This window comes from Urtica dioica, chromosome 6, assembly GCF_054948205.1.
Source record: "Urtica dioica subsp. dioica isolate 48M chromosome 6, U.dioica_male_clone48M_v1_H2, whole genome shotgun sequence".
Lineage (NCBI taxonomy): Eukaryota > Viridiplantae > Streptophyta > Magnoliopsida > Rosales > Urticaceae > Urtica > Urtica dioica.
In genome coordinates this window covers 33,772,191-33,785,083 of record NC_142761.1, presented here as the reverse complement: position 1 = coordinate 33,785,083, position 12,893 = coordinate 33,772,191, and the positions used below count along the sequence as shown (strand labels likewise).

At 40.5% G+C, this 12,893-nt stretch overlaps 2 protein-coding genes across 2 annotated transcripts; one reads left to right on the top strand and one right to left on the bottom strand.

The window, feature by feature from the left end:
* Positions 1 to 724: 724 nt before the first annotated feature.
* Positions 725 to 2,842, top strand: LOC149393741 (GRIM-19 protein). The gene is made up of 3 exons (XM_089617813.1): positions 725 to 1,062; positions 2,306 to 2,377; positions 2,488 to 2,842. The coding sequence occupies exons 1-3, from the start codon at positions 848 to 850 to the stop codon at positions 2,630 to 2,632; spliced, it is 432 nt and encodes a 143-aa protein (XP_089473939.1). The 5' UTR covers positions 725 to 847; the 3' UTR covers positions 2,633 to 2,842.
* Positions 2,843 to 3,436: 594 nt separating this feature from the next.
* Positions 3,437 to 10,893, bottom strand: LOC149393740 (uncharacterized). Its single transcript, XM_089617533.1, has 4 exons — positions 10,541 to 10,893; positions 9,574 to 9,678; positions 9,122 to 9,178; positions 3,437 to 3,862 (listed from the first exon to the last, which is right to left on the bottom strand). The coding sequence occupies exons 1-4, from the start codon at positions 10,739 to 10,741 to the stop codon at positions 3,500 to 3,502; spliced, it is 726 nt and encodes a 241-aa protein (XP_089473659.1). The 5' UTR covers positions 10,742 to 10,893; the 3' UTR covers positions 3,437 to 3,499.
* Positions 10,894 to 12,893: the final 2,000 nt, after the last annotated feature.

The window sequence follows — 12,893 nt, the reverse complement described above, 5'->3', positions numbered from 1 at the left end:
GCTGAAATTATGTCACATTACATTTCCTCTAAAAAGGTATCTAAGACCTTGAAAAATCCAATTATCATGTTCTTCACTTAGTAAGGGAAACATTTCATTATATATCGCCACTTGTATCTATTTCAGCTAAGGAAAATGAAGATCACGACGAACCACACCACCAACGTCGAGTTCCCAAAAGTTTAACGCCACGTGATATTTCTGACCTGTTACGACTCATACGGAATCATATGAGATTCGATGTCCGTAACTCAAAATCGATACACGTCACAAGCTCGCACTCTGACACGTATCTTGTGAATGTTGATAAAAAAAAAACTCATTAACAACAACTATGCTTTACAAAAATTACCTTCGGGTCTTGACGCAGTAATTTACTTGATGAGATTCCGAGTTCGAATGCGCTCTTGAAATTGAGAGCACGACTCACAATCTCATCACGAGTCGTTGCTAGACTCGCCCCAGACTCATCGCATTGATTGGTTGGTTTAGCTCAATTTTTCACAAATTTTTTTTTTTTGGTAAAATGTTATACCATATTCGACAATTACATGATCCTAGTCAATTTCAAATTTTGATTTTTGTTAACTTTAGTAATTCTGCTAATAATTTAGTGGTACACGAACAGAGAAGAAATCCACTCGAAGTCCACGTGGCAAACTATTATTGGGCGAATAGAAAAAGATACTATAGGCACAACCGTAGAATTTGATACCCTCTTCGCGGTGCTCTTTCTCCTCCCTCGGAGCACAATTTCTTCGCCATCTTCTTCTTTCTTCAAAATTCCCAATCACAACAAATAACTAACCTAAGAGAAAAACCCTAACCCTAAATCCCCAAATCGAAGATGACGGAGGCGATAATCAGGAAGAAGCCGGGAATGGCGAGCGTGAAGGACATGCCCATACTCCAGGACGGTCCGCCGCCGGGAGGATTCGCTCCGGTCCGCTACGCTCGCCGAATCCCAAACAAAGGTCCCAGCGCCGTAGCGATCTTCCTCACCACTTTCGGAGCTTTTTCATGGGGAATGTACCAGGTCGGCCAGGGAAACAAGATCCGAAGGTTCGATGTTTCTTCATTCGTTCGTTCTATCATTCCATGTTTATCTTTTGATCCTAGGGTTTTCGATTTTAGATGATAGAAAATGGTGGTTTCTGGTTTGAGTTGATTTTGTTTCGGTTGGTTAGGGTTCTCTGTGTTGTTGGTTCGGATTCGGGACTCTTTTGGTGCTCGATGTATTCTAGAATTGTTTGTGGCATTTGACGATTTATGCTTGACGTGATTCTTAGGCTAAATTTCGTATGTAACGATTGATGAATCGAGCTTCCGTGAACATCAGTGGATGATGGAACTCAAGAGTTGAAGAGTGGAAACTATTGGACAGGTTTCTATTTGTATTCATCCACGAATAGTGTAAAATAGACCCGGCAGTTGTGATCAGAAACTGGAATGGTTAAGAATGACCGTAACAGCGATGATCCAAGTCGAGAAGGGTTAAAAAAATATCCCAGTGTAGTGATTTTTTATCAGAGATGAGGACTGTAAAAATTTCCTTGTTTATCGATGATCTTCTGAAGAATAGCCTTAGGTGAGATGATTGAACTGAGTTATTGTTTCGTTAGGTCAAGTTTCTATGAGTGTGCGTCTAAGGGCGTGAAGAGCTTGAATTACCTGTGTTTACATTAAGTTCTGATGACGGACTTACTATATTAGGTTTCATCTTTAGCTGTTCGGATTAGTTTACACAAGCAAGTTTTACTCAATGAATGTTTCCCGATTGCTTTTTGTTTGGTGTGGTTACACGTTTCTTTATCTAAGGGGTTTGAGGCTTTCACAATATCTTCGTTAGCAAAAAAGGGCTTATGGCCGAGTCTTATATAATAAGTAAAGTGCGAAGCATGAACTGTAAAAATATTTTCCCCTCCACTTTTAATTGATCAATTTGTTGCGTTGCTACCTTTTTAAACTGTATCAGTGAGTATCCCTTAGAATCCTTTTCTCTAGACAGTTAAACCTTTGCATGGATTCATTAAAAGCTGTCTCTGTGTTGTAATTATTATAAATCAGGCGTGAGGACATTTTGGATTTACATAAACCAGTCCACAAAAGTTCCACTATCAGGGAACGAGCACCGGGGAAGTGCTTTAAGAATTGACAAACACTTGAACAATTTTCGTACCATGAATGATTTATTATACGTGATATAATGCTTGTATGCGGTCTAAATAAAAAATTAATCATATTTATGCTCTCAATGATCATGCTTTCATGAAATTTCAAAACTCGTCTCGTATGATTTTTGTAGGGGACTCAAGGATGAAAAATACGCAGCCCGTTCGGCTATACTTCCGGTTCTGCAAGCCGAAGAGGACGAAAGGTTAAACAACTCTACCCTATTCTTTCATAACTTTCTTTCTTTTAGACAATTGGGGTCGTTGTTCTAACCTTTTACGTTCCTGTTCGGATGCATATAAACTCTTTTTTTAGATTTGTGGGAGAGTGGAAGAAGTATCTCGAATACGAGGCGGAAGTAATGAAGGACGTGCCAGGCTGGAAAGTGGGGGAGAGTGTATACAACTCCGGGAGATGGATGCCTCCGGCGACAGGAACACTCCGTCCCGATGGCTGGTGATTTCTCCATTTTCGATGCAGCGTCTTCTTTTCGCTTTTTGCGTCCCGTGTTTGATATTGTTTTTCTCTTTCAAGCATTTTTTTTCTTCTCTTTTTATTTTTAATTCCATGCCATGTCTGCCGGCACGTAACCGATAAATAAAAATGTGTACTAAAAAGACCCTTTTTATGTGTCACAAATATTTGGAACATTTATCGTCTTGTTTCTATACTGGATAATATCTCTCATTTGTCATGTTTTTCCATAAGAAATGGAAAGCGTTGGTTAATCTCAAGTCTCAAAAGCATCGGAAAAAAAAAGACCAAAACTGCTTTGAAACACAGGGGAGGAAACGATTAATTCCGATCAACCATTTTATCGGAATAGAAGTTGGCTTAATCACTTTATTTTCTTGTCATCAAAAGTCTTGAATTGATTTCCATTCTAATTTAATTTAAAGTTGGTTGTTCATTACAAAACAATTAAAACATAAATCATTTTTTTAATCCGTACTTCATCTTTTCAAACAAGAGTCTCTTGATTCTTCTCTCTATAATTTACAAAAGAGCCCAACCTCAAAACTTTCCAGCTTTTTTTTTCCTCCTCATATCCTTGCACTTCCCAAATATTAAACTTGTCACACCAGTGTTTGCACTTGCATTGCATCATACACAAATTGCGAGTAATCCAGCATATATAAATAATAATTAAAAAAAATACATTAATCTTTCTTTTTTTTTTTTTTCTTTTTTTTCAAATATAAAAACTTGTCACACCAGTGTTTGCACTTGCATCATACACAATTTGCAAGTAATCCAGCATATATAAATAATAATAAAAAATTCATTAATCTGTTTTTTTTTTCAAATCTAATACACACATATCTAGCTACTCCATCTTAGAATGTGTTGAGTTCATGTAATAGGCGGCGGGGAGTAGGGGGCCGGTGCCGCCGGGTTTGTGGGGGTCGGGAACGGTGGAGTAGCAGCATAGATTGTTGGCCATGTTCCAACTCCAGTCGCGGTTTCTGCGGACGGACATGGGGGGCCAGCGGTTGATGCGGACGTAGTGGTCCCTGATTGTGCCGTCCCCAACGAAGCTGGTGACGATGCAGTAGGAGCTCTCGTGGCCCCCCCACGTCATGTCTCCCGCCTCCGCACCCACGCTCCCGTCCGCCTCAAACCTCCGCACCAGCGCAGGGCCCTCACCTCTCCACTGCGGGTCCAGATCCCGCCAGTACTGCGGAGCCCCCTGCACACAAACCACACCTCCAATTCTTGAAAATCTACCCACTTCTAGCAATCACTGGTTTAGTTAAATTTATTTAAAAAATATACATAAGAAATTTTCGAAAGATCAATAAAGACAAATGGTAGATAAAATATTCCAGTTTTGGAGGGGTCAATATCAGCCCCTAGATTTATTAGAATTAGTTCTTATTCAGTGTTTTAGTTTTATATATATAGTTGTCGTTTGTATGTTTTAGTCTTTGAGTAAACGGTGTGTCGTTTTGCTCTTGTCTTTTGTTTTATATATAAACGTTGATGTGATGTAATTGATTCATTAATTCAGAATAACATTTGTGCAATCATTTCTGATTGACACGATTAATTCCTTCTTTCTCTTTCCTCATACAATTCAAACTCTAGAATTGTAATATGGTATCAGAGCACTCCGAATTTTTTCTTCATCCTTTCTAGGGTTTCTCTTCCTCTCTCCTTTTCTCGATCGCACTCTCTGGTTCTTTTCCCATTCATCCATGGCGGTTCCTGAAGAAACATCGATGGAGAGCTCAATTTCAAGATCTGGCAAAGGAACACGACGGCGCTCAAATCTTGAAGATCAAATGGATCCTTACTATTTCGGGAATTCAGACACTCCAGGAACATCACTGGTCTCTCAGCTCCTCAACGACGACAACTACCTCTCTTGGTCACGATCCATGAAGATCGCTCTGTCTGTGAAGAACAAATGGGGATTTATTGATGGATCGATTGAAAAACCATCCACAGATGATCTACCACAGCTGAATCTCTGGAAGTGAGGCAACAACATTGTGATTTTTTGGCTCCTCAACTCCGTCACCAAAGAAATCTCGGCGAGCGTAATTTTTGCTGATTCAGCGAAGGAGATTTGGGATGGCCTTGAAGAATGGTTCCAACAGAGAAATGGACCTCGGATCTTTCAGCTTCGGAGATAATTTGTCAACCTCACTCAAGACAACAAGTTGATCTGAGTTTACTTCACCAAATTGAAGTCGTTGTATGAAGAATTGAGCAATTTTCGACCAGAATGCTCTTGTAAGTGTTCGTGCAGCAAGAAGAAAGATCTCAATCAGTTCATCTAGTCTGAATACATCATGCAATTCCTGATGGGACTGAATGAAGCCTATACTCATGCTCGTGGACAAGTCCTTCTTATGGATCATTTTCCCCCGATAAACAAGGTTTATGCCTTGGTCTCTCAAGAGGAAAAGCAGCATCAGTTGGCGTGGATGTTCTTGGCAACACTGATCAGAACAACTCTCTTGCAATGGCTGTGCGAGATGATCAAAAGAAGAATCTCATCAAGAATTCGAACAAGAATTCCAAAGATCGCCCTGTTTTCACTCATTGCAAGATGATCGGCCACACTGTGGACAAATGCTACAAGATTCATGGATATCCACCAGGTTACAACACATCAAAAATCAAGAGTCAGGCAACCATCATGGAAGGAGGATCATCATCCAACAATCCAATCAATGACCATGGCAGTGGAGTCAACACCACAACTTCCTTCACACCTGATCAGATCCATCAACTGATACACATGCTCAGCAACCAGCTCACCAGGACCACTTCTCTCACTGCTCCAACAGGCTCCAATGATGTCAACCTGACCACCTACAACACAGGTTTTATTGGTTTGGCAAATTTTACTGTTGACTCTAATTGTGCAAGTGATTTTTGGCTTTTAGACTCAGGAGCATCAAAACATATTTGTGCTAACAAGAATATTTTCCTTAGTCTAAAACCTTTGCACAATTCATCAGTTACTTTGCCAAACCATACTGTTATCCCTGTTTTCTTTTGTGGTGACATTAGAATAAGTGCTGACTGGTTGCTTACTGATGTGTTATTTGTTCCTGGTTTTAAATTCAACTTAATCTCTGTCAGTGCACTCACCAAAGAGCCACATATAAAGGTCTCTTTCTTTGGTGACTCTTTCTTTATACATGACACAACGAGTTTGAAGACGATTGGCAGGGGTGTCAACGAGAAGGGTTATATGTGCTGACTCAGAACACTTCAGCATATATTAATCCTGTCTCAGCACATCTCTGTCATCAACGTTTAGGACATCTATCATCTAGCAGATTAACTCTTTTGAAGACAAGACTTTCATATCAATCATCACATGACACATATAAGCCTTGTTGTATTTGTCCTTTAGCAGAACAACGATGGTTACCTTTTCCTTCAAATAGTCATAGGTCTTTAAAGAATTTTGAATTGATACATTGTGATATTTGGGGGCCTCATTCTGTTCCTTCGCGCAATGGTCATCGTTTCTTTTTTACCTTGGTTGATGATTGTAGTAGGTTTTGTTGGATTTTTTTGATGAATAATAAATATGATGTCCATTCCTTGATTCCCAAGTTTTGTACTTATGTTACTAATCAGTTTTCTTGCAGCATTAAAAGCTTTCGTTCTGATAATGCTAAGGAACTCACCTTTGCTGATTATTTCTCAAAACATGGTATCTTACACCAATATTCTTGTGTTGAGACTTCACAACAAAATTCAGTTGTGGAGCGTAAACATCAACACATTCTCAATGTTGCCAGATCTTTATATTTCCAGTCTCATGTTCCCATTACTTTTTGGTCAGACTGTGTTTTAACTGCAATTTTTCTTATCAATAGAACACCTTCTCCCATTTTATCTAACTCTTCTCCCTATGAGGTTCTATATGAAAAACAGGTTGACTATGAAGCACTGAGGACTTTTGGTTGTCTTTGCTTTGCGTCAACCCTCAAGTCTTACAGAACAAAGTTTCAGCCAAGAGCTAGAAAATGTGTTTTCATTGGCTATCCACCAGGCATCAAAGGATATAAGCTGTTTGATTTAAAATCTCATGACATTTATATTTCCAGAGATGTCATTTTTCATGAATTTTTTTTCCCTTCATGGATATGTATAAGTGTAATCTCTATCGTGATCCCTTTCATGACATTGTGCTTCCAAAATGTGTTTCCTGATTATAGCTCAGGTGTTGAAAATCAGCAACCAGAAGTGCCAATACCTTCTACTGACCCTCAACAACCTGATGTACTACCTCAAATGGAAACATACATTGGAATCACTGTCCAACCCTCACCAAGGAAGTCATCAAGACGTGTCACCAAACCCTCATATCTACATGATTATGAGTGCTACACAATTGGTAAATCAGGTGATATCCACACAACTAAACATGCTCTTTCTAATGTAGTATCTAATGACCATCTATCTAGTTCTTTTAGACATTTTGCCTTATCAGTGGGAAATTTATCCACTCCACAATTTTATCACCAAGCTGTCAAAGAAGCACATTGGCGGGATGCAATGGCAGAAGAGATTGATGCCATGCATCAAACACATACTTGGTCCATTGTACCTCTACCTTTTGATAAGAAACCTATAGGTTGTAGATGGATTTTCACTAACAAATTGCATTCAGATGGTTCATTAGCTAGAAGAAAAGCTCGTTTGGTTGCAAAAGGATATAATCAAAAAGAGGGATTTGACTTTCTCGACACCTTTTCACCTGTGGCCAAATTAGTTACTGTGAAGTTTTTATTGAGTCTTGCATCTTCTCAGGGATGGATTTTAGCTCAGCTTGATATTAGCAATGCATTCTTGAATGGTGACCTATATGAAGAGGTGTACATGGAATTGCCACCAGGATATGTGCCTCAGGGGGAGTCTAATGACCATTCTAGGAAATTAGTATGCAAACTTCACAAGTCAATTTATGGCTTGAAACAAGCATCAAGACAGTGGAATATCAAGTTCATAGAGTCTATATTGAAGGCTGGGTTTCTACAATCAAAAGCAGACTATTCACTCTACACTCGAGGATCAGGGAGTACTTTTGTTGCCTTATTGCTTTATGTTGATGATATCATTGTGTGTGGCCCTAACCAGGATGTTATTGATGATGTCAAAAGATTCTTACATACTTGTTTCAGGTTAAAAGACTTGGGCAGGTTGAAATATTTTCTAGGTTTGGAAATTGCTCGTTCTTCTGCAGGGATTGTGCTTAATCAAAAGCAATATACGATTCAGATCTTAGAAGATTATGGTTTTGCTGGATCTAAACCAGTCCATACACCAATGAATCCTCGTCATACTTTGGCACAAAATGAGGGAGATCTTCTCCCTGATCTAACTCATTATAGGAGTCTGATAGGCAGACTTTTATACTTGACTATTACTAGACCTGATATTTCTTATTGTGTTAATTCTCTTAGTCACTTTATGAAAGCACAGCTCATTTACAGGATGTTCATCATCTTTTCAGGTATTTGAAGAAGAATCCAGGTCTAGGCTTGTTCTATCCTTCCTCTTCTTCAACACAGCTGCGAGGCTTTTCAGATGCTGATTGGGCGACATGTCTTGATACAAGGCGATCAGTCACGGGATATTGCGTTTTCCTTGGGGATTCTTTGATTGCCTGGAAGTCGAAGAAGCAGTCTACTGTCTCAAGATCATCTGCAGAAGCTGAGTACAGATCGTTGGCTGCAGTGATGAGTGAATATGGCTTAGACAGCTCTTATCTGATTTCAAGATAGATAACTCTCTTCCCACAGTTATCTATTGTGATAATCAGGCCGCCATTCACGTCGTCTCGAATCCAACCTTTCACGAGAGGACGAAACATATTGAGATTGACCTACACTTATTTGTACGGGATCATCTCAAGTCCGGATCTGTTAAGTTGTTGCCGATTCGAACTCATCACCAGCTAGCTGATATTCTCACCAAGTCATTGCCCTCTCCGGCGTTGCGTGACATACAATCCAAGATGAACCTCAAAAATATTTACCGTCCATCTTGAGGGAGAGTATTAGAATTAGTTCTTATCCAGTGTTTTAGTTTTATATATATAGCTGTCGTTTGTATGTTTTAGTCTTTGAGTAAACGGTGTGTCGTTTTGCTCTTATCTTTTGTTTTATATATAAACGTTGATGTGATGTAATTGATTCATTAATTCAGAATAACATTCAGTTGTGCAATCATTTCTGATTGACACGATTAATTCCTTCTTTCTCTTTCCTCAGTTGTAATAAGATTCAGAATAACATTCAGTTGTAATAAGATTAAATAAGGCTCTGTACTCTAAACCCAAACTAATTCCACTCTTGAATAATTATTTTATTTCATCTTTTTTCATTTCCTGGTATTGAACTTAGAAGAGAACCTTGTATAAGAGTTACTAGGATGGAGAAAATCACAGGGTAATTGAATTGAGCATAGATGTTACCTTGTTGAAGCGGAACTCCCAAACGTGGTCGCAGAGGTCGTACTTGGTGATGCGAGTCTAATAAACAAAATGATCTCTTAACAAACTCTGGCAAACACAAGGGTATGTACAGGACCGGCCAAAACTCACCGGATGCTCTAGGCGATTCAATATTTTGGGGCCCTATAATACTAATAAAATTTAAATTTTCAATTTGAAAAATGTAAATTTTTTAGAAAATGGGTCAAAAGTGTAAATTTTTAAGATAAAAAATGTAAATTTTCTTAATAATAGGTAAAAAGTGTAAAATATATATATATTTTTTTGCTCAACCCAATTGGGGGTCCAAGGTACAAGCCTTGCCCGCCTTAGGTTAGGGCCGGCCCTCTGGGTATGTATATGCATTATATGATACATATGGATGGATGTATGTGAATATATATGTTCGAGAGAGAGAGAGAGAGTGTATTTACGCGCTTGCCGTCCATGATTGACAAGGAATAGGCGGCGAGCTTGGTGAGTCCCTTGACCTGCGACGAGCGAGGTATGTGGGCTTTGAGGAGCTTTAGTCCCTCGTACTAATTAAACCGAAAAGGGTCATTAATCCTCTGTCAATCCATTCATAAAATATCGTAAGCAAATACCATGCATACAATACAATACAACAGTCAGATTCAAATCAATTTTCATTTAGTAATGAGCTTTTACTCATGTGATGTTTATCTGTTTCATTGCTCTTTCATTCTTGTCTCTTCTGTTCTAAGTTTTGTCACGTGATTTTTCAGAAATCCCATGTCCCAAGCCCAACCTTTACTTCACCGACTACGAAGCCCAGGAGGAAAAACATCACAGATCACACAAAAGAACAAAACCTTAAATCCAAGTTGAGAGTGTATATATAACTTTTGCGACGTGTTTGTGTATGCATGCTCTAATGCTTAACAGCCGACAAACAGGTCATATAGATATAGATATTTTTTTTAGCATTCTGACAAAAATGCCACGTATCTGTATACATTAATAAAATATCGTAAGCAAATGCCATGCATACAATACAATACAGTCAGATTCAAATCAATTTTCATTTAGTAATGAGCTTTTACTCATGTGATGTTTATCTGTTTCATTGCTCTTTCAGTCTCCTCTGTTCTAAGTTTTGTCACGTGAATTTTCAGAAATCCCATGTCCCAAGCCCAACCCTACTTCACCGACTACGAAACCCAGGAGGAAAAACATCACAGATCACACAAAAGAACAAAACCTTAAATCCAAGTTGAGAGTATATAAATAACTTTTGCGACGTGTTTGTATATGCATGCTCTAATGCTTAATAGCCGACAAACAGGTCGTATAGATATAGATATTTTTTTTTAGCATTCTTACAAAAAGTGCCACGTATCTGTATACATTGAATATGAAGCGAACAAAGCGAAATGAAACCTTTGAAGCCCATAGAGAATCGCTCGAAACGACGAAGTTCCATCGGCGAGAGACGAGGAGAGAAAGACCCAAGCTTTGAGCGTCGAGGTTTCTCAGTACGACCAGCATTATTTCCACGTCGAAAACCTCCATCGGATCTCTAATCGTCGCTTCACCTGGTTCGTTAGTCTGAGCTCTCTCTCTCTTCCTCTGTTGCGTCATGGAAGAAGTAGAACTGTCTAGTACACGGACAGAGGATATAATTGTCTTTTCAGGTCTTCGATAGAATGCGCGAGGGAGACGACACTAAATTGTCTTTTTATAGAGCGCATATTCGGGTCGGGTTAATGGGCTGAAAAAGTTTGGGCTTCTAATAGATGACAGAGTGATGACGTGGATGAGTATGTAGATAGACAGTCGGTGTATCATAATCCATATAGTTATGCACACCGTCATATAATCCATAGATTGACAATCGGTGTATTATGTTTGTTAAAGATAATAAGACATTGCGAAAATTTGTCTTTATTTAACCGTCTTTTAAGGATAACTGGCTTTTGCATTTTGCAATTTGCAATATTAGTTTCGATTAGGCGAAACCCTATACAGCAAGAGATCGATTGTGATTGGTCTCTCACACTGCTCGGAGTGCTAGGGACAGAGACTCCTCTTCATGGTTTTAAATTGGTCTAGTCATACAAATCCCAAGTGAGATTGGTGTAGACACCAACGTAGGAACGAGATAGAACAGGAATTGGAAAGCTATAAACTGACCAACACAAGCATACAGCTTGATTTTCTTAACTCATTCAGCAAGGTCCCTTCATATTGTTATCTCTCTCATATATATAGAAAACAAACAGACACTAAAGGAAATAAATCCTCAAAATAAAAGCTAAATAAAGGCAATAAATATTCAGAATAAAAGCTACATGAAGGCAGTAAATATTGAAAATAAAGAGACCATGTCGAGTTGTCCGTTTCCAGAGTTAGCGGGATTTGTTGGTCTTGCGGTCCCACGCGTTCATGAAGGTAAGACCAATAATATCGGCATCATTCTCACCCGGGTCGAAAGAATTCGTCCCCAAATTCGGCTGTGCGTCCTCGTCGGAGTTGTCGAAGTTGTCGCCGGTGTATGGACGGAGGTGCTTGACGTTGAAGACGTCATGTGTGCGGCTGGCTGTGGCTAGGGAGACGGAGACGGTAAGCATTGAGATTGACCTTGGCGATGATCTCGAGGGGGCCGATGGTCTTCGGCTTGAGCTTGTTGTACTCGTGAGAGCGGGAACGCGGTCTTTAGTCAATACCGCCCACACGTAGTCGCCAACGGAGAATTCCAAAGCGCGACGCTTCTTATCCGCGGCTTCCTTGTAACGAGCAGTGGCGGCTTGCAGGTTGGCGGCTGTTTTGCGATGAGTCTCTTGCAGCAACTCGATGAAGGCAGTGGCGTCACCATGTAGTCGAGTGGGATCCGGAACGGGTTCGAGATCGAGTGGGCATCGAGGAAGAATGCCGGAACGGGTGCGAGGTCGTGATAGAAGACTTGTCGACGAGCGTTTAGGGGTCGGTTTGGTCGGGTTCGAAGGGAGGAGAACTATCTTTTTTCCACCGAAAAGGAAGCTATACGTGTTAACTCGGCCATCGTGTGTGGTGCTCCTATCAAATTGCCACGGGCGACCGAGAAGTAAATGGCATGCGTCCATGGCGACAACGTCGTATAAAACATCGTCTTTGTAAGTGGGGCCGATAGACAATTTTACCCGGGCTCGTTTGGAGACGGCGATGTCGGTACCGGATCGGAGCCATGCGAGTTTGTACGGGTGTGGGTGTTTCTCCGTAGCAAGGCCAAGTTTGGTGACGACTTCTTCGGCGATGACGTTCTCGCAACTCCCGGAGTCGATGACAAAGCGGCAAATTTTGTCGTTGATTGTGCAAGAATATTGAAAGATGTTTGTACGAAGCCATTCCGCATCGCGACTCGGTGGAGTGAGAAAATTGCGGCGAATCACTAGTGCTTGCCCAACGTCACCACCTACTTCTTCAATGTCGTCGCTGTCACATAGTTCCTCATAAAAAATGGGGCCAACTTCGAAGTCGTTTTGGGCCTCATCATTGAAGAGACCGTTGCGTTGATTTTGCGGGCAATTAGCACGGCGATGACCCGGTTCTCCACATCCAAAACAACGAAGACCGGCTGGAGGGACATGACGTGCATGAACTGTAGCAGGAGCATGTGGCGGAACTGGAACGTTGGCTGGCCCGCGCGTGGTGGGGACTGTTGGGGCAGTGGCCGTGGACGAGGATGAGGCCTTGGGGCTGAAGCGGCGGCGATTGTTTTGTGTCTCAATGGCGATGGCGCGTTGATGTGCTTCGG

Bases quoted from the DNA above. Each gene is read 5' to 3' on its own strand.
- LOC149393741 (XM_089617813.1), top strand. From the start codon at position 848: ATGACGGAGGCGATAATCAGGAAGAAGCCGGGAATGGCGAGCGTGAAG. The intron at 1,063-2,305 runs GTTCGATGTTTC...TGATTTTTGTAG, and splicing joins CAGGGAAACAAGATCCGAAG to GGGACTCAAGGATGAAAAAT. The intron at 2,378-2,487 runs GTTAAACAACTC...CTCTTTTTTTAG, and splicing joins CAAGCCGAAGAGGACGAAAG to ATTTGTGGGAGAGTGGAAGA.
- LOC149393740 (XM_089617533.1), bottom strand. From the start codon at position 10,741: ATGACGCAACAGAGGAAGAGAGAGAGAGCTCAGACTAACGAACCAGGT. The intron at 9,679-10,540 runs GTTTCATTTCGC...CGGTTTAATTAG, and splicing joins ATTCTCTATGGGCTTCAAAG to TACGAGGGACTAAAGCTCCT. The intron at 9,179-9,573 runs GTAAATACACTC...TTTGTTTATTAG, and splicing joins CAATCATGGACGGCAAGCGC to ACTCGCATCACCAAGTACGA.